Source organism: Pleurodeles waltl, chromosome 9 (assembly GCF_031143425.1).
Source record: "Pleurodeles waltl isolate 20211129_DDA chromosome 9, aPleWal1.hap1.20221129, whole genome shotgun sequence".
Lineage (NCBI taxonomy): Eukaryota > Metazoa > Chordata > Amphibia > Caudata > Salamandridae > Pleurodeles > Pleurodeles waltl.
The window spans coordinates 154,789,326-154,813,158 of record NC_090448.1 but is presented as its reverse complement, the minus strand read 5'-3'; the positions used below and the strand labels follow the sequence as shown (position 1 = coordinate 154,813,158).

At 42.4% G+C, this 23,833-nt stretch overlaps 1 protein-coding gene across 4 annotated transcripts in view; it reads left to right on the top strand.

Annotated features, from left to right (window-relative positions):
- The window catches only part of ARHGEF3 (Rho guanine nucleotide exchange factor 3), a 786,720-nt gene that overhangs the window by 738,365 nt on the left and 24,522 nt on the right, over positions 1 to 23,833 (top strand). For all 4 annotated transcript variants that reach the window (XM_069206461.1, XM_069206462.1, XM_069206463.1 and 1 more), the window contains one exon: positions 11,128 to 11,385. In XM_069206461.1, coding sequence (XP_069062562.1) covers positions 11,128 to 11,385 — 258 coding nt within the window. The remainder of the gene's footprint in view (positions 1 to 11,127; positions 11,386 to 23,833) is intronic.

Sequence of the window (23,833 nt, the reverse complement as noted above, 5' to 3'; positions counted from 1 at the left end):
CTTGCTGGGCACCCCCTCTGTCTCCTCACGCAATTGGCGACATCCTGGTCCCTCCTGGGCCACAGCAGCATCCAAAAACCCTAGCCGCGACCCTTGCAGCTAGCAAGGCTTGTTTGCGGTCTTTCTGCGTGGGAACACCTCTGCAAGCTTCTTCACGACGTGGGACATCCATCCTCCCAAGGGGAAGTTCCTAGTCCTCTTCGTTCTTGCAGAATCCACAGCTTCTACCATCCGGTGGCAGCTTCTTTGCACCCTCAACTGGCATTTCCTGGGCATCTGCCCAATCTCGACTTTGTCGCGACTCTTGGACTTGGTCCCCTTGTTCCATAGGTACTGTTGTCCGGAAATCCATCGTTGTTGCATTGCTGGTGTTGGTCTTCCTTGCAGAATTCCCCTATCACGACTTCTGTGCTCTTTGGGGAACTTAGGTGCACTTTACACCTACTTTTCAGGGTCTTGGGGTGGGCTATTTTTCTAACCCTCACTGTTTTCTTACAGTCCCAGCGACCCTCTACAAGCTCACATAGTTTTGGGGTCCATTCGTGGTTCGCATTCCACTTTTGGAGTATATGGTTTGTGTTACCCCTATACCTATGTGCTCTCATTGCAATCTATTGTGACTGTACATTACTTACATTGCTTTCTATTGCTATTACTGCATATTTTTGGTATTGTGTCTATATATCTTGTGTATATTTGCTATCCTCATACTGAGGGTACTCACTGAGATACTTTTGCCATATTGTCATAAAAATAAGGTACCTTTATTTTTAGTATATCTGTGTATTGTGTTTTCTTATGATATTGTGCCTATGACACCAGTGTGGTGTAGTGGGAGCTTTGCATGTCTCCTAGTTCAGCCTAAGCTGCTCTGCTAAGCTACCCTTTTCTATCAGCCAAAGCTGCTAGACACCTCTTCTACACTAATAAGGGATACCTGGACCTGGTGCAGAGTGTAAGTACCCCTTGGTACTCACTACAAACCAGGCCAGCCTCCTACAATACCCAAACATAACCACTCTTCCAAATCCCTAAGGGGCCCCAGGCCTACAAGTCGTCCAGGCGTTTGACCTGAGGTAGGCAGGAGTCTCACCGGCTGAGGGCAGTTGGGGGTGATGGGGCATCAGTTAGGCTTCTCCATGTCAGTGGGAACTTTGTACCATAAAGAAGTGAGTGGGGGGCCGGTGACCCTTATCATACTAAAAGCACATCGGGTGACTATTGTTAGTTCCAACTCTAATCTAATCCTGGAGTCAACTGTTGCCAAAAAGCCAAACATTGAGTGTAACTAGGTGGCAGCCCCAGTAATATGACTGAATGTCAGCCGTTCCAAGAATATTGTAATTGCGTGTATTTCGAGAAAGAAACATGTGCCAGGGCATCGTTCCATAAAAAATTACTTAATAGGGATTGCAGGTCCTACTTTATTTGAACTCTAGAGAGTTCAATAATACACTGTTTTGCTGCAATGTTGAATATAATTAGAACCAAACGTATTACTACTTTCCATTTCCATTACACTTGTAAGTGTACAGTCAGTAACAAAAGCCAACAACCGACATGTTTCTGCTTTGACTAAAAGGGCGCTGCCTTAGAAACTTGCCGAAGGCACCAGTTTTAAGTAAGTCATCATGCAGTGATCCGTCTTACGGTACCGCTGCATCTTTGGGCGTTGACAGCTTCGCTGATGGACCTTTTGTTAACATACGGCTTTCAGCCTGGCAGTGACTCTTTTTTAAAATACTTTCCTTAGTTGTTCTTTGGGTGCACTTAATGAGTGATTCTATAAAAAAGCTTGTATTTTTAGGACAGATTGTTTATCTTTTAACAAAACAACTAACGTTGTGTTTAATGTATAAATATATGGGTGACCGATGAAAGTCTGCCACGTTTTTCAAGAACACAATACTCAGGGTCAACTTTAATATCATAATGATTCCTCCACAGCAACATGGACAGTTGCCCCCCATAATGGGCCAATGAGATTTCAATAACCTTGCTATCTGCTTGATGGTTGCTCTTGTCCTCAACAAGCCAGAGCCAGTTCGATGGAAAGTACAAACTGACGGCTCTAGGTTGCCCCAAAAGCATCAAAGGTTACCCTTGTTCCAGCAGGACCACTTAGAGGAAGGCATAATCCAATTTTGCATTAGGCAGCAAGAACCTTGTACAAGGACTGTTCTTAGGGCATTGAGAGTCCAGTGCGAATGACCAAACTTCCATAAGTGATACAGGCATCTAGAGTTTATTTTAAAGTATTTCAGTGACCATGGGAACCTATTTCCTCTAAAGTTCAGGCACCATTAAAGCCACATTAGGACCTGCAGTGCTCACAGTGGGTAGCTAAGGTAACAAAATACCAGCAAAGGCAGCAACAGACGTGGCTGGAGAGTATGCTGGGGTTCACTGACATGGTTCCAACAGCAGAAGCTGCCTCTGGCTGAAACTGCACAGGAGCCCTATAACTACACTCTGCCATGTGTCCAACTTTATCACACTGTAAAAAACGGTCATCCTTACAAACATCTTTTGACCTGTAAGTCCAACTTCTCTCCTGTCTACACTCCCCACCTATATACAACTAACGGAGTACACCATTGTTTTGCTTTTGTCTTTCCAGCTGATCTTTTTCTGTCTCATTAAGTTCATAACTTTCTCTCCCTACTCCGTGCCAGTGGGCATTCCACGAGGCTCGGTTGCGGTCCTTTATTTTTCTTTCTGCACACTACATCCATTGAAGACATCATCTTGTCATTCGCCGTCTCATATTATGCATACTCTGATGACATGTAAATCGTCTTCTCTTACCTAATATTCACTCCCGAGCTCTAAACCAAAGGTCTCGACTGCATTACAGTCAGTTGTGACTGGATAGCTTTGTGCTTCCTCTTAAAACTCTTGCAAGGGGGAAATTATTGGCTTACCACCTAAATCAGAGTTCTTAAATCTGCTTTTTTTTTCTATTTCCTCTCATCGCTCTCATCCCTTCACCATCAGTTTGTTTTTCATATGTGGCCCTGGGATCCCACATCACACACAAAGCCATGGATCCCAGGTGCCAAGAGCTGAATATCTTTAAAAAGTGCTCCGAAAATGCCTTTCATAGATCCAAAGTGTACTCTGCACTCTTTAAGCAAGTTGGTGAACTGGAACTTCTGATGCCCTTCATTATTACTTGTTCCTTTCCTTGAACTAGGTACTAAACTTTGCTATAAGAAGCCTTTTTATCTTTCCCAATCTCACTACTACATCCAGCTACCATCATCAGATCGGCTAGTTATCTGCAGAAACAAGGATACCTCCAACTAATACAAATGTTTTTTGAGCTATATGTGATCTATCCCCCAGCTACCTACCTTGAATACTACCAAGATGCCCCCACTTGCAACCATTGCAAGACTAACCTATATGTTCTTATCCTCCTCAGACCTTCCTGTGCTGTCTCATGCTTCCACTAATTCAAGCTACTCCGACCAAACGATTGGAACAGACCCCACTTGAACTGCCTTCCATCTTCTCACTTCCCGCTTTCAAAACATTGTCTTTAAGGCATGCGTCCTATGCTTGAAAGTGGTTATTGTTACTTCTTCATGCTCACTCTTACAGTCCTATGTCTTGCCTTAATAAAAGTCTGTAAATAATTATACGTTCCTAAATGTCCGGCCTGCCTGTTAAGTGTTTGTCATGCCTGTTCCTTTGTCCTTCTGTCAACACCCCTCACGCATCTATCATTAAATAATCTATTTTACAAAGCAAACTGCGTATCACATCATATACTGCAGTTTGTTACAAAGCAAACTGCGTATAACTTCACGTTCCACAGTTTTGTTGTCTTTCTTCTTGACACCCTTGTTTCCTGTTTGGTAAATAAAGGTCCCCAGAACATGGAAAATGGTGCTCCCTGTCCTTACCGTCCCTGCCTGTGATCTTCTTTCTTCGTGAGTTCACCCGCACTCTCCCATACGTTCACATTTCCTCCATGAATGGTCATCTTTTAAAAAGTACTACTAAAGAGAAGGAAAACACATCTCGTCTTTTCTAGGCCTCTGTCAGTACATTCGAGCAAAGCTCGGCCAGGGTTGCACATCCTTTACACGATGCAGACGACTGCTCTTCTTGAATAGGGTTGCCAGACCATTTAATGGTCAGGCCTTTCCTGAGTTTTCATTTGACAGATCAGTGCTGTCCTGGAGATGTAGTCTTTTGTTGCTTAGAGTGAACTACTCTGACTAACGCATATGACCGCAGTAATCTGTTATCGATACATGCAGAATGGCGGTACGAAATGCGGCTGCATCCGTGGAGCAATTTCTCCCAGTTAGTTATCAGCAATCCATGTCGTCCAGTATCACTTGTTGCACCCTAGTTTGGGCTTTTTAGCAGTTTGGATGCTGACACTTTGATGTATTTACTAGTGAAACTCTAAGCCCCAGAATGCAGTGGTCCTGTTGGCTATGGTTGAAGGTGTATCGTGCATGGGCTATTGATTGTTTGATCTGTTTCATCTCCCCTACAGTTGAGTTTGCTCTGTAGACGAACATACAGCGCCAGGAAACCCATAAAACAAACCCTTCTGTTTTGGACAGGCTTCTGGTGCGATATGAACCGCCTTGAGGCCTCTGTTCCCTTGGTCCCATATGTCAAGTCTATAAAGGGCACCATGTTTACATTCACGTGGCAGCAGTTGTGTTCCTTCACTTTGATGTCTCCGCCCCAGCTCGGTTCATGAAAGGCGAACACACAAAAAGTTACCCAGGCCCTGCAAGGAAACAAGAAAAGCAAATCAAGTGTGAAGGCTGGATTATAGGCCTGGGTGGTTACCATAGCACTCCGCCCCAGGATAATGGGAGATTAAAGGGAAGCAGAGTGGGGGACAGGCAGTGCTGTGGCCTGGATTTCGGATGCGTGCTTCCGCCACTAACTGCTAATTTGTTTTCTTGAAATGAAAAAAAAAAAAACATGCCTGTTCATAGAATCTTGGAGAACAGGAAAGCAGATCAGCCCTACTTCAAGGATGCATTCGAAGGAGAGCAAGGGGGGTTGAGGGGATATATTTCCTTCCCTGACCCAAGAGAACCGCATTATTTCATCTGCAACAGCGTTTATTTATTTACATTATGGGCAGAGGTAGTCCAAAGGTACAGATGAATGTGTGAAAATCTGTTAAACGTTTGGTACATTCCTGCGGTAAAAAAAAGATAAAACGTTGAGAAATTACAGTGAAATGTCACAGGTTCCAGTTGACATTGTGTAGATGAGAGCGAAGCTGCAGTTCTCTGATGTCACCTGGCACCCCAAGATGGAAAACCAGAGTTACAATTCCATGCACTGCGTCCCTTTCCCATATCCACTTCTTCGGTCATGCAAATGTTGTGCACAACACGGCTCTATTATTTCAACTCCATCCCCAACTCAAGCTATTTAAATGATAAAATATGCTGATACATGAATGTCTGCGTTTTAATGCTGTAAGTGCCCATTTATTATACATAAATACACCCATTATAGCACGCACATGTGCACATCTGTAGCAGTGTATGCTCCTTTAGCAAACGTGCTCCCTTTTTTAACTCCCTAAACAGTCAGTATGAGCGAATGGCCTATTATTCGTGACTGACAGTTTTGATAATCAGTCAGAAATGTACATATTTGCCTTTTTTTTTATCTATCTGAAATAAATAAAGGTAGGGAAATAGTTGTCTGACTGTATTTATCTGTAAAAATTAGTAAAAACGGAAAACAGTGAGTCCCAGTTATAAATAACATTTACCTTGTGTCCTGACTCGGACCTCAACGCCCTTGTCATTGGCCTACCCTCTTCCAAATATATATAATACATTTGGCATCCTGCCACACTCCCATGCCACCCTGGCAAAGAACCTCCCTCGGCCCACCCTAGTAATTTAAAAGTAAGCCTTATCCCTGGTGTCCTGTCACTCTCTCCAGCTACCCTTGATACTTCCCTCCTCCCCCTGTACTTATGTATAAATATGGAATAACTTTTGAAATGGCAATCCCCACTACCTTATGCACTGTCCCTCCTACAACCCCAAACTACGGCGGCCTCTACAGTGAGTCTGAGGGTAGAGAGCCTGCGCCTTTTATTTTTAAACAAACTTTATTGAGTTTTGTCAAGTATTCTAAAGTTTCGGGTATGCATGAAGACATTTATACCGAAACATCGTGCAGTAATGTAACGTGTAATCGCCGTTACATCATAAGCAGTACATCAGATATCGAAGTATACAGTAGTTTGGTACGGTACCCCAAGATTGGAGAGCCAGCACCGTGATGACAGTAGCTTTGTAACTGTGACTTGTCAGCACAGTATCCAATTCTCTGTCAGCACGGATGTGTGTAGACCCACACACGAAGGGTGTATGGTGTTTGACATTCTTCTGCATCCCTTAGGTCTGCTGAGGTCTTAGAGAGGCGAGAAAGAAGGCAGCCCATAGAATTCTACTCTCTTACCTTCTTCTCAGACAGAGAGAGACTGCAAATCAGCATCCGCCTGAACACCGGCTGCAAGCGTAATATTTTCCTCCTATCACGGAACTCGTCTCATTTTTTCACTTCTCTACATTCAGAGCAGTGAATAACTGTGAATATTTTTTTTAAACTAGTGCTCATTCTAATGGTTTCTGCCATTTATAAGATTAATGTTTCTTAGAGCAGTGCTAAAAACAATAGGAAAACTACAGCAAACGTCACTCATTGACTTTAGATTCAACTTTCTTCCCCTCCACTCTTGGGGACAGGTGTATCACCAGTTTTGTTGAGTAAAACGTTAATGTTGCTATATTTATAATTGTTTGGAAACAAGCAGATTGAATTGCTAGCTTCTCCGTTCCCAACGCGCTTCTCTCTTCAGTGACAATTTGCAAATTGGTAAGTTATCTTTAGAGCGCAGCTTTTACCATGTGGTCTAGGAGGGTCTAAGAACCTGATGCCATTGGAATCTGGAGATCTGGATTATTACCAGAGCTTCAGTCCCTGACTAGAAAAAAAATTGACTTCTGCAATAACACTTTATGACTGTGTGCATCACACTGTAAATACAAGTGATGTCACAGGTATATAAGAATGCTGTTTAGCGCAGGGTATGTTCCTAAAGCCCTGATTAAATCCAGACTTCTGTAATGTGCTTTCAACCGGATCTTACAGTGGTGAACTGTCTATAACACCTGGAGTGTTGAAATGTTGCTGATCCAATAAATATGCTCACTTTAAAGCATTCCACTGCTTCCAGGCGCTGCCTTCACAAGATATAAAATACTAAAATAAAACTTCATCGAAAAGACAAATACCGTATTAAAAGTATTAAAGTAGATGACAACAAGGAAATAGCGCTTTTAGCCTTTGAAACTAAACTGGAAGGTCCTCCACCTGTGAGCGACACCTGACAGCGAAGAGTAAACAGTAGATCTTCTAAGGGGGGCAGAAAATAACAAAGTGCAGGTTGCTGAAAGGGATGCTCACATAAAATCTGGCGGAGGCCCTTTGTCCTCGTCATGTCTTTGCTTGTTCAGAAGCTGTCCGCGTCCTTTTGTTTGTTCAGGTCTTAGTGATGCCATCAGCATGGGGCTGGGAGTAGAGGTTACACTGGCCAGGGCAGGAAGGCCTTTCATGTCCCTCCTTTGACTCGGTGTTTACACAGCGCTGCTGTTACAAGGAGTCCAGGCGCATTAGCGTTTGGTTGACTGCAAAGGATTTAGAACTGTCAGCCTCTTCTACTGAAGAAATAGAGCTGTTTCTTCCACTTCAACTCCTCCGACCCCAGCCTCACACATTTAGACCACCTGGCAAACATTGACCTTTTATGGAAACCTGTCCAGCTGTTGTAAGCAATAACTGATAATTCATTATTTGTTGTTCCCCTTTGCCCTTTTTAGGGTCGAGCGCACAAACGCTCTAGCCTGTTGTAATCTCTCTGTGGGCTTTTAACCATGCCCTCTCCTGCTATTCATTCTTTGTTGTGCTTGTCTTAAATGCTTCATTTTTATTGGTGCATTCTGTGAAATGTCCCTCCTTTGTGTGCTGAGTTTCCTCCCCAGGCGATTTAACTAAGTGAACATTTCTATTGGCCATCACACTATGTCACGCTTCCTCCTTTTACAGTGTGTGATGGCCCCTCCTCCGGTTTCAGTTTGCCTTTCATCCCAGCCACGATCCTTTCTAGACATTCACGCAGGGAGCCAATAAATCTTGCGCTCACGCTCATGGCGACAGTGGCACTTTGAATCGGCTTGCTTCTGTCAACTGTTTTACTTTTTATTTTCAATTTATACGGCAAGAAAAGTTCAGTTAGGAATTTACAACATTAATTGCTCTAACTCGAGCAAATGCGAGACCCATTGCATTGCAAATGCTTGTTTTTGTTGACTTTGCAGTTTTGCCGGCAAGGGATGAAGGGAAAAGGAAGAGAGGATCCCCTTATATAGCGCGTGGTTAAGTACCTTTTTGTTTACATTTAGATATCACATATATTTTACAAAAGGCCGGCACAGTATTTAGTGATATTGCCCTTTAGACAATAATGACAGAAAAGTAGAGTGATGCTTCAGTACTGGGTCCGGTAGGCGCACTCAGACCCTTGGGTGATGCAGCTAGAAGGAAAACTGAATAACTTTAGAGCTAGTCCACAGGGATTTTTTGAGTAGGTACAGTTTATACCCTAACATCCAGGAGCAAATGACACCACTCTTAGAAGAAAGGTTTTTGAATCTGCCAAACGTGAGGAGCCGCCCTGCAGTCTATCACCATTGTCCTACGTCACAACTGTTCAGAGCCTAGAAGAACATCTGCTGTCATATACTCATAAAGCTATACACCATAGAAGAGCATTTGCTGTCTGTCTAGAGATAATGGTAGATTGATATACGCCTTTGTGAATCCCTGTGGATGATTATTCCTGGTTCACTTTGTCCCATTCCATTAATCTAGACCAAATGCAGACCTCCGGCACACTCCGCTCTTGCAGTATCTCTACCATGGTGACCAATATTGCCTAAGATTCAAGAAGGTCTTCTTTGGAGAGCAGGGGGTTTATTCTTTCAGGCCATTTTGATGATGGGACTCTGCTGCTCTTACTGTGAGATGTTGTGTATTCCAGTGAATGCTTTATTTTTAAAATAATATTTGCAGGTGCGCAGCATTCCACCTCATACCTCTTACTTCCACCACCCTACTCTCTATGCTTCTTTATTTCACTCTTGTGGGTTCATTTTCATCCCCGCTTTCTCTTTGGCACTGTTTAAAACCTTTCGTTTCTGCCACCCTTCCTCTTGTGTTTTTTTCTGTCTATGCTCTGGGTCAAAGTCTGTTAAGGAAAATTAAATGCCGGTCACCAAAAATTAGTGTCTTGTGGCCTTACCTACAACCACTGGATCAAATGACACATTGGGGCTGATTTAAGAGCCCCTAGCTCCAAATTAGCGTAATTTTTTTTTTTTACGCAAATGTTGCCCACGAGGCCAAAATCGGCGTGCCAAATTTACAAAGTGCGCAATGCATACATTGCGCCATTTTGTAACCGTTTGCACTACATTATGGCTGTGCTAGCATAATAGCACAGCCACAATAGCGTTCCTCTGTTAGGGAGAGGATGAAAAAAATGTCGCAAAGAAATCTAAAAGATTTATTTGCATCATTTATTTCTGTCCTTTTAACGCCTGTTCAGAGCAGGCGTTCTAAGGAGACATGCCATTGTTTTCGATGGACCGCATGGACTTTGCAGGATTAGCATCAACATTTTGATGCTAATCCTGCAAATCTCCGAACTAGCATCAAATATTTTGACGCTTGTTCCCCTAACTACTGCCTTTGTGCACCGTGTCTTAGATATGGTGCACACATGGTGGTGTTATGGGGGCACTAAGGGGTGCAAGAAAAGTGGCGCTGCTCTGGGTGCAGCGCCACTTTTCTTAAATCAGGTCCATTGTCCTCTAATTCTTTGTCTCACTTATTTTCTTTTGCTTCTTGCTAAGTCACTCGGGTCAGTATCTTCGGTATCTCTTTCTCCAGACCCATATTTCTCTGTTGGTCGTCACTTAGATTATATACTCTCTCTTTCTTCTCTCTCCTCACCTCTCCTCTCCATCCCCAGGCCCTCACTCAATATCAGACATAGCCCTTTAAGAAACCAACGTAAAACATGTTGTATATGGAGAAAAAAACTCAAAATCAAATCAGGACATATTCTTATTTCTCCATTGCAGCAAAATTGTTGTTATTTAAACAAAAATAACAAAATGTATGTCAGTGATGTATTTCAATCTCCCAACTTTATTGCTTCTAAAACTGTGCTTTATTTGCCTTGCTGTTTTAATGTTCTGAATTTAGTGCCCCTCTAATCAGTGGCCTAGTGAGACCCAATACGTCCCTGCCATAAGTCTTGAATTACATCTGCCTTTGATAATGAGAGTCAGAAAGGGCTGATAGAAAGCGGCTTTTCAGTCACATAGGTGATACTTTGATTGTAAAGAAATGAAAAATGCATAACATTCTATTTGCTTTTACAAAATAGTGCGTTTTTCTTGAGTGCCAACACGACATAAAAAGTCATGCCTCTTGGAAACATGAGGAGTGTAGCCCCAGGGACTGAAAAGATCAGGACATTAGGAAAAAACTGGTTTCTCCGCTTTCTTGGTCTTCAAACAAAAGCAATGATTACAAAACTGAAAGACCGACTTCTTTGGAGAGTAAATCAGCCTCTAATTAACGTTGCCTCCATCTCAAGGTGTTTGAAGGCTGTGGGAAATGTGCCGTTTGTTAATGCCTCGGCTAGCTGCAAAGGGAAAAGCAGAAGCAAGAAAAATTTCAGTAAGTTATCACTAAAGCCTCTGTACCTTTTTGTTGTACTACAGAGAGCTGTAAATAGAGCCTGGTTTAATGATTGTTGCAATGGTTATTTATGGCACAGCAGCTTCTGGGTTGGAACCCTGGTTCTTTATCACAAGTTTGTGTTTTTGTTCATCGCATCTACTTTGCTGTGCTTTATCAAAAATAATGTCTTCTGATACATTTATTTAGAGAACACCCCAGCTAAAGACTGATAGCATGAGATGTAAGTCTACAGTGTGGATTCCTTGACATTTTGACAAATAGCATCTTCCTTGTTCCCACTAGTTGCCTTGTCTGAACTCCTACAACACCTACTGCAGCAATCAGGTGGCAGCCAAGGCCTTGCTGGATCACAAGAAGCAGGATCATCGTGTACAAGACTTCCTACAGCGCTGCTTAGAATCTCCGTTTAGCCGCAAATTGGATCTGTGGAATTTCCTGGATATCCCCCGAAGCCGACTAGTGAAATACCCACTTCTGCTGAGAGAGATCCTGAGACACACGGCGAACGACCATCCTGACCAGCAGCACCTCGAAGAAGCGGTGAGTTGTATGTTTGTGGATCTGTGGATCACAACTTCAGAAACATAGCTTGGAAGTACAAGAGCGCTGTTCACATTGCAAGAGAAGAGACGATTTAGGATTGCATTAGGGTTGGCTTAGAAGCCTAAAGGAGCTTATCAAACTTGTATAAGAAGTTCCTTACTAAAATGGAGAAGTAACAGAGGGTAACTAATGTGTGGCAGGATCATCCATGTTTTACTTAAGAAAGGAGAAGGGACAATTCAGTTTTGTATAAACTACAGAGGGGTTCCTTTCTAGAGTGGCCAAAGAGCCAGAAAGAACTCGATATTAATCGAAGGTGGCTAAAGCACTCATTGAAAAAGTGCATTTTCCTCTCCTAACTAAAATAGAGAAAAAATGAATATGTCTTTAGCTTTAGTACATAACTTCAGGAAGCGTGTTTCCTGTTATTATTATTCTATTTTGCTTAATATTATCTCTGGTCTGCTGTCTGTGTTGTGCTTCACCCTCAGTGTGGCGAACAAGGTGCCATGGGGCACTTAGGAAAGCAAGGGCCTTATTCGCAAAAGGTATTTATTCAGCTCAGAGCTCCAATACTTCCCATGTCCATCTATTAGTGACAGTTAATAAATTTTTCCACGCAGTGGGCACTCTCATGTTATTAAAAATAACAGACCGCAAGTGGTAGACCAATATACTTTAAATATCAGTGGATCACCCTCTAAATGTCTGTCCCCACCTGTTTATCCTTTAAAAAAACAGGGTCAGAACCATGGGGCATCACATCATCTTATCTCCACAGCAGCCTGTTATCTACTTAAAACCATGGCTATTGAAACAAGTTGCAGGGTCGCTCAGATTAAAGATGCCTAAGGCTGTTTGCTGCATTGACATTTCTCGCGCTCAAACAAAAGGACACAATTGTGGTCTTCCTGGAATACATTAATAAAAGATGCATAAGTACTTTAATTGACATCATTTAGAACAGAGGTCTCCAAACTTTTTTATGCCGCGCCCCCCCCCCAGTTGAAAAATAAAAATCATTGGGCCCCCCCTCAGAATTTTTCACAATTATTTTATAAACATGGCAATGTTCAAATATGTCTAAACCTATTTAAACATTGCAGTTAAGTACTGTTACCTTTTTAAAACTGATATAACATGCATCTGCTTTAAACAAAGGCCTGTTATCTGTATAATATTTATTTTGGCCAGAGTCTGGGGCCCCCCTTGGGATCACTTGAGGCCGCCCTAGGGGGGCCCGCCCCCCAGTTTGAAGACCTCTGATTTAGAAGCAGCTATGAGAGGTACTTGCTAATCATAGGTCGCTGCTTGCACCCCTGCTGTCTGGTTGGCAACCTATGTAGATTTATTTAACAAGTATGTGACTAGATATAGTTAGCTTTAATAGATGGTTGTATGTGGTTGTTGCCTATCACAAATTATTGACACATCACAGCATCATGTTTTAAATACAGATGCCAACATGCATTGGCAAAGCCAGTAGGTTTGGCAATGGCATCGTCAGTGCCTGTTTTTGTGTCATTGTTTTTAAAAAAAGGGTTTTCGAGAGGAAGCTGCTGGCCCTTCTTAAGCTGGAAAACACCGACAATCATCAAAAATGTTTCTTTTGTTTTAAAAAGCACATATTGCCATATTAATTCCTGGCATTGAAGGGAATCATTTTGTGTCTGGATGTGCTTCTAGTGGAAGGGCAGAATGTCATTACTCCTAATGACGTTTCCCAGTGGTTGAAGTGGGCTGACCAACAGTAGCGAGAAGAAATATTTGAATGACAAAATAATAGACCACTGGCTGAAGAGGGCTGTTTGAGAGCTCCAATATAGAAGTATGTTATGCATATAGTGTTAGTAAAATCAAAAGGTCTTGGCTATTACCCAACCTGAAAATGCTCCATGGTTTATCCTCAGCATCCAACACCATGTAATAGCCCTTTTGGTGCCAAAGTGACGTGGGTGAAATTAAGCCACAGTGTTCATTTATAGAATAATCATTATGCCAGTCTAAAGAAACCTGCGGCCACCCTACTGGAATCTATAAAGTCTAGACCCATTTCAAACCCACCCTTTACTTTCAAAATCATGGCGGGTGAAGTAATGCATTAGTTCCAATAATTAAAAAAAATACTACGCAATAAACAATTAGGTGTGAGATTGAGGAGGGGCAGAGAGACGACAATCACTGGTAGATCTGCTCTCCTCCCTTGATTCTGGACAGAGTGGAATTCTAGTCCTACACAGTCTGTCCGCAGCACACAATACTGTGGTCCAAAGAAATTTTCTAGAACACATGAAAGGCTGGGTCGATGAAGTGTCAATCATTCCTATGAAATAAGCACCTGCAAAGCAGAGCTTGTTTCCGCTTCCTTGAAAGAGAAGCCTGACATGTGGATGCCCACGAGACTGTCTCCTTCTATTCCACATATACACAAAACCATTGTGAAGTAATCTCTCAATACAGCTTTGAGATCTAAATGTAAGTAATAATATCCAACTTCCATCTAGGTAAACAGCTATAACCTCACAGACTGCCTTATACATTCTGATGATGGAAACTTGCCTCCACTGAATAGTTCAGTCACTAAAATCCTCGAAGTTGGAGAACCTTCTGATGCCAGCCTACCACTCAAGTGGTCAGTAGAATTAAAACTGACCCCAAGACCACTGGTAACAGTTAAAAACGAGGAGTGTGGTTCAACACAAAATCAACACAACTCTATCCTTTGGACATAAACGAACAGTGTTTAAAAACAATGACATTACTTCCACTAGTGCAACTCGCCACACCCTCCCCCTAAAAAAATAGATTCTTTGATCTGAACTTCCATGTGATTCTGAACCATAATACACGTCCGTATTGTGTGTGAACCAAGACTTCCATGCAAGCTACCGCTTTACAAAACAATTCAATAAAAGAGAATAAATTAATATGGAGTATAACAAAGTTGTTGTGTTCTACAGGTTAGCGTCGCATAAAGAATGAAGGAACAGTGTTCAGTTCTGTTGAATTAACCTGTTTAATCGTTAACTCCTCACTCATCGTCTCCTCAACTCCAGTAACCAAACAGTTTTTCCCCAACATTCTAAGGCAAGCTCCCGGGCATTCCAATGCCAACATTCTTAGGAGCTCTTGGACTATACCACTATACCGAATTACTACTAACATGAAAGATGCATATTATACGCTGATTTATATGTTTAACCATTTTGTCCTAAATCAATAACTATAATACAGATTAATATGAACAACACGTACATTCATACATTGTTTGGTTACAACAATTAATTAATGGAAACTGGTCATTTGTCAGTACATACATACATTGCTCAGTTACAACAACAGGCTTGGAAAGAGTTCTAGAATACTGACTGGCGTTGGCACATCGCTTGTCTGTAGTATTAATAGGACAGTGCAAGCTGACGTTTTGTACATATTTTGGACATCTGCGGGTAATAAAAAATAGATAGCTGATTTTCCACTTAGAAATAGAGGCCCTCAGCATAGTTGATGTAGATGGCGGCTCTTTTTAGATTTAGAAAGTAGCTGGCTGACACATTTAATTGAATGTCAATCCCTCGTCCTTGATTTGTCAGCCTAACAATGTACATGTATCTCAGGGAAGTAGGGTGCCTGACATTGACTTCTTGTAACACTGCTCTTCAGTCTGCAGGTTAAAATGAGGCTTCTTGGTTATTTCCCAAGTATTTCTACTTCTTTATAGCTACAAATAATAGGTATATTTTCCAACTGCAGAGCGCATGGTGCAGCAGTGCTTAATTTGAGCCTGTGTTTTCCGATGCGGGGCACCAGCACTTATGTTTGAGAGCCGGCACTTAGGGCCTGATTTAAGAGGCCCTAGAACCACGTTATCACTGCCAAAGTGTCATTTTTTTGACGCTATGGCGGCGCTTTGCACGCACCATATTTGCAAAGTGGCGCAATGCATGCATTGCACCACGTTGTCATTCCTTGTGCCACATTATGCCTGCACCAGGCATAATGTATGCAAGTGGGCCGTTCCCCCATTGGGTGGGGCTGAAAAAATGGCACAAGGAAATCCAAGAGATTTCGTTGCACTATTTTTTTCGGCACTTTTAATGCCTGCTCAGAGCAGGCGTTAAAAGGGGACATGCCATTTAATACAGTGGGCCCCTATGTACTCTGCAGGAGTAGTGCCAACATTTTGGCACTACTCCTGTAGAGTACATCAATAGCATCAGGAGTTTTAAATCTTTTGCCCCCTACCCTGCACCATGGTACGCCGTATTTTAAATATGGTGCACACATGGTGGCGGTAGGGGAGCGCTAAGGGGCTCAAGGAAAGTGGCGCTGCACTGCTTGCAGCTCCCCTTTTCTTAAATCAGCCCCTTAGTTTTCTGCATCAAACTTTTACTGCGAGCAAAAGACACATATGAGAAAGGGTGGAGGAAGAGAAAAACGAAAAAGCGTTTCAAAGGGAGAAAGCAGATAGCTGCAAGAGTGAGCTAAAAGGGCAGTGAGTGGCCGTAAATGGATTAAAAAAGTCCCGAGATGGCTCGCACATTTAAATGCAGGAGCCGCGTGTTTCAAAAGAGAGCTTTGGGAACTGGCAAATAAAGCACTGTGGTGCAGTCACAGATTTCTAGGATGTCTCTATGGGAGCAGTGGGTCGATGTATGCTTCTGTCATATAATTACACCAGTTATCACATTTGCGAGGGGTGAAGTGGCTGACACCCATGTCATTCCAAACTTCCACCGAGGTCTGCAAATCAAAACATAAAGCAAAACAAAAAACGTGATTGAATAAAGTCAGGCTTATTTCAGTTATACCTAGAACAATCAAATTCAAAACACCAGCAGGAGAAATATGTTTTTCCCCCCCAAACGTTGGTGGGAAAGAGACACCAAGAATATGGTGTTGTTTGGTCTGTTTATAGTCTATAATCAAAGCAGCTCATTACTGGACAGGCATAATCTCCATTGGTCTGTCCCTTAAAAGTAGTGGGCTTGTGAACAACGTATGCAGAAGGGCGAAAGTTTTGAGCGAGCTGAATTGAAAAAATCTAGGAATGCTGAGAGTTCATGCCAATAACAAGCTTGAGGGATTGATCGCTGGAGCAAGAGAAGTTCCATATGACTAAAGAAGGAGCTGAGAGAGGAAGTGGACCACCACCGAGCATCGAGCCTTGGCGATGGTGACTTTTTATAAATATGACTCGAGAATCCAGTACTGAATTGGGAGCTAAAAGTATACCAGAAACTATTTAAATATCAGCCCTTTATTTCATGCAACAAGGAAGTGCATCGAACCTGCCCCGCCCCTTTGCACGTGGAAGTTGAGTTCGAGTAAATTGTACAACACAGCCTTTCAAATATGTTTATTTTATGTTCATTCAAAGTATTAATCCTTTCAGACATGCAAGTTTAGAACACATACGTCATTTCTTAAATATACATATAAATATAAACATAAATTATTAAAATGAATACACTTTTTAGAAATCCATGCATGCAGTCTGTTTATAGCGCAATACAGATTTGCATTAAGCAATAGTATTCTGAACACTGCACAGCTGTTGGGGAAAGGCCAGCAATTACCTGGTTTATGGAACTATCGAAGATGTTTAGAATGCACCAGAGTTTTCAGTTTCTGCATTCTTCCCGCTACCCACTCCTGTCCTTGCCCCTCCGAGTATAAACAGGTGGTTCTTTATGGAGCTCCAATGGAAGGGTCATCATGCAAACGCCTGGCCTTATGTTGTAAATTCAGGACCATTGGAATTGTACAGAAAAGTAGAACCAAATTATTATACAAAATTATATGGACAGAAAGGTCATTCAACGATACATAATGTGGCATTCTGAGGCAGTATTGTTTAATTGTTTTAACACGTCACTATATGGGCAAAGGTTTCACCGCATTGGTACCCTTTAAACAACTGAATACAGCACTCAACAACTGAAAGGTGACCAGTTACCCTTTGTCATCCACGGCACCACGAGTAGCACTTTCTTTCAGTAACTTTTGATCAGTTCTACCCAGAAATATTTGTTGTAGAAATCTGCCACTTGTGCAGCAGAAAGTGAATGCGACAAGTGCATTAAATCCATAATACTGCAGGAAAACATGGCCAAACTGCGCAATTGCAGTAGCCCTGTGTATGTAAGCCGACACAAATAGCAAAGATACTTTGATTAGATCTGGTGGATGGAAGGAGTAACATGGCTAATGGGGTGCTTTCGATGGATTCTTTCCTCAAACTCTGCATCCTTGGGATTCTCAGTGGGAGCAGACAACTGGGCATCAAGTGAGAGGGGACCGGTTTGGCAATAGTTATTGTGCTCTGCAGGCCCCAAACACAACCTCCTTATGGAGCAAAGGCGGCGGTATTGAAGACGGTCGCTATTGAGTAGGACTTCCCAGTATGCTTCAACGGTACCAAGCCAGCCTTCCCTGTCTAGAAGCCTTCGACTTTGAGCTCGTAGGATGAGGAAGTGAAGCTTACATCCATCACTGGATTAGACATTGGATGATGCATTCCAGGATCAAAGGCATCCCCACTGTTTAAACATCCTGGCGGAACTCTGACGTTTAGGCTAATGCCCAGCGATCAAGGAATCCAGTGAGCTGTCAAGTCTTTAATCAGGCTGTTGTTCCTGCTGACCAGACATTCCTCTGACAGGAAAACTGACGTCTGTCCCACAAACCCACAAAGTAAAATAAAATATAAACAAATGAGCCAGAGAAGAGTTCTTTAACTGCATGGCTCTTCGCGGTGGTAGGATGCAAATGTAATGGCATGTCTCGGTCAAACGGTCTCACTGCTGTTTCTTTAGTAGAGGTCAACCAGCGCTAAACTGCCATGTGCATAATCCCGACCACCTGTTATTTATGTGCAACTCGATCTTCCATAAAAATGTACATTTATTGCAGTACAAACGACCACATAGTTTTTCGGCGTTTCCCCTGTTTTACATTTTATCTGTTGAGCAGCAATTTTAGGATGAGTTATATTAACACTGCTGGCAAGAGGACCGAAATATTTGAAATATCCACTCAATTAGACAATTTCAATATTGTGTTTTTTCCAATCCTGTACATGGTCAGATGTATGGGAAATGTATGTTTTGTAATCAAACATGTTTTTTAGGGAATGGGCAACATAGATGGGCAACATTTTAACCTGTTATTGCCCCTTTCGTGAATGATATGAGTATTTGTGAGTCTGGGAAAATGCAGCTTTGAGTGTGGTTGGAAGACTTGTCAAGATAAAAATAAACATTTTGAATGCAAAAAGGTTTGTTTAGCTAGTTTGTTTAAAGTTCTCCCTATGGCACAGTGTAGGAAAAGTGAAAAAAGTACAATAAACTTTTTAAAAGTTAGTAAAATATTTTTGATAAATCATATTGTAAATACCACTTTCCTTATGGTAAAATATAGGAAAAAGTTTATTAAACTTGGAAAAAGATAAAGCAAAACATATTTCTGTTAAATATTATAGTAAGTTAATTGTTTATATTTATTTTAAATGTGTTACAAAAGAAAAAAATGCTGCAGCACCATGTTAAATTAAAATTATTCTGTTGAAGTTTGAATTAAAAAAATATTCCCACCTATAATAACAATATTTTTTTCACCACACATTGATTACTTAAAGTGATATATAGAATTATTTAAAAGTAATTTATTTTTATTTTTATTAACATTTAATCTAACATTGATTATTACATTCAAAAATGTTGTTAAAGTACTTCATAAATAAACGATAAGTAAGTTTTTTAGATTTTTTTTAACATTTATTCATATGTTAACTATCTTAAAGAATTTAATTTAACATTATTTCCTCTGTGGTTTTATTTTGAGTCCCTACTTACTGGCTCTGTGTGGTGCTGTAATAAATACTATTTCTTTTTGGCAGAAGTAACCTACACTCATACATTTTGGTCCACCCCATTTTGAGGTCTGGGCTAGACAGTGCATGCACTGTCTTTTCGAGACTTTCGTAATCTTTGTGGGTTTAGAGCCCGCCCATTGCTTACCATTTGTTGGCTTGCGTGACAGTCGTATTTAGAGCCTCCTAATTGGTCACTGCAGGCCTAGCATCATATCGATATTTGTCTGTGGAGCAGGGACCAAGAACTGACTGATTCAGATTAATCAGTGCCCATCCGCTGCTTCTGATGTGCTTGAGGTACTTAAGTTTTTTAAGTTATAGGGCCCTACACACAGAAGGTGTGTGACAGGCAAAAACCTGCCCAGCAGGATAAACAAAATTCCGAAGTTTTATTTTCTATAGTTAACTTGTTTCTTTTATTTTGCTAAGTCTTCTTTTCTGATTTTACACTCATGTTGTTTTTTTTTTTTACTCGTGGGCACTGCTCTCAAAAGATGACGATTATCATTTTCTAAATGTTGCAAAGCAACATTGTTTCTTATGTGTAGTTTCTGAAATTATGCTTTAACACATAACTGTGCAGTACATCCCAACCCACCCCACTCCAATCCACGCCAGTCCACCCCACCACACCCATACCAATCCACCCCCACTCAATCCAGTGCACCTCACTCAATCCAGTCCACCCCAGACTAATCCAATCCACCCCGACCAATCCAATTCACCCCACTTCAATCCAAACCACGCACCCTAATTTAACCAAACTCCAATCCTACCAACCCACCCCACTCAAATCTGCCCAGTGTCCCTCACTCCGATCTTCCCCTTTCCAATCCAAAACAATCTGCCCACTTCAATCTAAAACAATCTGCCCCACTCAAATCCAAAACAATCTGCCCGACTCCAGTCTGCCCCACACCAAATCAAAACAATATGCCCTACTCCACTCTATAACAGTCTGCCCAACTCCAATCTACCCCAGTCCAATCTAAAGCAATCTTTCCTGCTCCAATCTGCCCAGCTCCACTTCAAAACAATTTTTCCCACTCCAGTCCAAAACAATGTGCCCCACTCCAATCTAAAACAATCTGCTGCACTCTAGTCTGTCCCTCTCCAACCCAAAACAATCTATCCCCCTCCAGCCTGCCCAATGCAATCCAAAACAGTCTGCCCACTCCAATCTGCCCCACTTCAATCCAGAACAATCTGCCCACTCCAATCCAAAACAATGTGGCCCACTCGAGTCCAAAACAATCTGCTCCACTCCAATCCAAAACATCCTCCTCCACTGCAATCCAAAACAAGCTGACCCACACCAATAAAAACAAGTTGCACCACTCCAATCCAGAGCAATCTGCTCCACTCTAATCAAAACAATATGCTTCACTTCAGTCAGCCCCATGCCATTCTAAAACAATCTTCCCACTCCCCTCTGAAATATTCTACCCCACTCCAATCTGCCTCACTCTGATCTGCCCCACTCTTATCCAAAACAATCTTCCCCACTTCAATAAAAGGAATCTTTAGCACTCTAATACCAAACAATCTGCTCCACTCCAATCCAAAACAATGTGCCCCACTCTAATCTGCCCCACTCCAATCTAAAACAATCTGCCCCACTCCAATCTAAAACAATCTGCTCCACTCCAATCTAAAACAATCTGCCCCACTTTAATTTGCCCTACTTCAATTCAAAACAATCTGCCACTCTCCAATGTAAAACAATCTTCCCCACCGAAATCCAAAACAATCTGCCTTATGCTAATTCAAAACAATATGCCATATGCCAGTCCAAAACAATCTGCCCTACTCCAGCCCAAAACAATCTGCACCCCTCCATTCCAAACGATCTGCCGCACTCCAGTCTGACCCACTCCAGTTCACCCCACTTCAATTCAATCCACCCCATCTAATTAACCTGACTCAATCCAATTCATTCCACTCCACTCCAATCCACCCCTCTCTAGTCCAATACACCCCAATCCAACCTACCCCAATCCACCCCACTCCAGTCTGCCCCACTCCAGTCCACCCCACCCCATTTCAATCCACCAACCACATCCAGTTCCACTCCAATCTACCCCACTCTATTCCAATCTACTCCAATGCACCCTTCCCTACCCCAGTCCATTCCACCCCAGTTCAGTTCACCCCACTCCACTCCAATCCACCCCACTCCTGTCCCATCAACCCACTCCAATCCAATCCACCCCACTCCATTCCACACCACTATAGTCCACTCCACACCACTCCATTCCAATCCACCCCACTCCAGTCCAATAAATTCAGTCCACCCACTCCAATCCAATAAATCCAACTCTAGTTCATTGTAATCCACCCCAATCACACCACTCCACCCACCCCAATTCACCCACTCCAATCCACCCCACCCTAATCCAACCCAATCCTATCACTCCAATTCAATACACCCACTGCAGTCTAATATAATCCACCCCACTCCAGTCCCCACCAATTCAATCCACCTCACCTCATTTCAAACCTCCTCACTTCAATCCACCACTGTCCTCTCAGTCCACCCCATTCTACCCCAATCCACTCCACCCTACTGTATTCCAATTAAATGCAGCCCAGTACCTCAATCCACTCAAACCAATTCCACCCTACTCCACTCCACTCTACTCCACTGCACTCTATGACACTCTCTGCCACTGAACCGCTAAATTTTACTCCCCACTACGACAATGTACTACACTTACTCGACTCAAAGTCACTGTGCTCCAATAAATTCACTGTACAACACTACTCGCCCACGCCACTCTATGACACTCCATGCCACTAACCTTTAGCCAAGCGGAACAGTAGCCACACTGGTGTACAACGTGCCAAAAACACTTTGCCAAGCCAATAAGTGCACTCATTTGAACACCTTTACACTCAGGTAATGTGAACAGCCCAAAGTAGTTAATTCTTTTGAGGGGGTACTTAGAAGTGATTTTTATTTAATCACTGCATATACCATCCAAGTCATTTTAGAAACAGTAAGAATTTACCAACAATAAGTCCAAATAAACATTCCCAACAACCCCCACCCTAACCCACTCCTGTGGAAATTTTCCCCATACAGGAATTTTTACATCTTCAGAGACCGTGCAAACTGCTGTACCCCTCAAAAATCAAACACATCTATCGCTATCTGGCTTAAACACATGTATCTCTATCTGCATCCCCAAATGAAGCCTCAGATCCGTGAGCATGGCTGTCCACACTCTTAAGTAATCTTCGAGTTTCTCATCCTTGCGGACATGTTTCATACAGATTCCTGCAGTTGTTCCCCATTAAGAAACATTCCTTAGCCAATCCTGATATCTAGGGGGCTCTGCACTCATCCATTGTATAGCTATTCAGCGTTTAGCTAATACTAAGCCTAGTTGGACACACCTCCTACTTATTTTTTTTCTTGGAGGGGGCAGGGATCAGACCCAACAGTACCTGTCGTATTTCTGGTGGCACTTGCCATCCAAAAGCCCTATTCAGACTGTCCAGTACTGCCTGGCAAAAGGGATTTAGGATTGCGCAGCCCCAGACCATATGTAGAAAATCTGCTGCTGGGCTATCGCACCGGGGGCAATTATCAGAACAGATAGGGTAAATGACATGCAATGTGCTAGGGGAGAGGTAGGTTTGGTGAATACAATTGTACTGGATTAATTCAAACCTAGCATTGAAGCCAACTGTACAGACCCCCTTCATGTATACTTAACCATTCCTTCTCTGTCACAGGTTCAGTTAATATCCCAGCCCATTTAGCTTTAATGGAGAGAGGGGTCTTTGAAAGATCGCTGCGCAATGCTCTATAGAGGTGGGAAATCAGGCGGCAGTCCCCTGCCATTCCCAGTAATGTGGCTAGGGTTTTGGAACACTACGGGGCATCTAGTAGTATGGGCCAGATCTCTTGTGCTGAGCCGAAATTTTAGCATATTGTAAATATTGTCCAGTTCCAAGGGAAAAGTTCTCCACTGCGTCATCCCGGGTGATGAACCGTCCTTCCGGGTACTGGTCACCTAGTGAATAACATCCCCCACATCCACATTGTACAGACATAGATTCCACTATACTGCAAAACCTTTGCAGATACCACAGTGGCAGTTCTGGTGTGAATGCCGCACATCGGATCACTCTCTTAATCGCTCTCTCAAAAAAATCTCTGAGACCTGTCGTATCAGATAAGGTGTGTCGGGGGGAATTCAAGACATTAATAACACTGGATGTTCAATGTTCGTATGAGAGCCTTTCAGAAGGGATATCTCTAACAAGTCTTGAGGGTCAAGCCAGTGAATGGCATGTTGAAGATGCGCTGCTATATAGCAGAGCTCCAAGTTGGGGACCGCTAGGCTTCTCAGCCTCCATGTCTTTCTCAGAATGGTGAATCTCCGTTTGTTGGCTTATAATAAATCAACTATAAGGCTATCAATAATTTTAAATTACTGCCTGGGGATCGTATATAGTGTGCCTTTTAGCACATAGAGACATTTTGGGAATATTATTTTCACAAGTGTAACTCTACCCATTAAGCATAGAGGCAAGTCCTTCCAGAATCCCACTGATGCA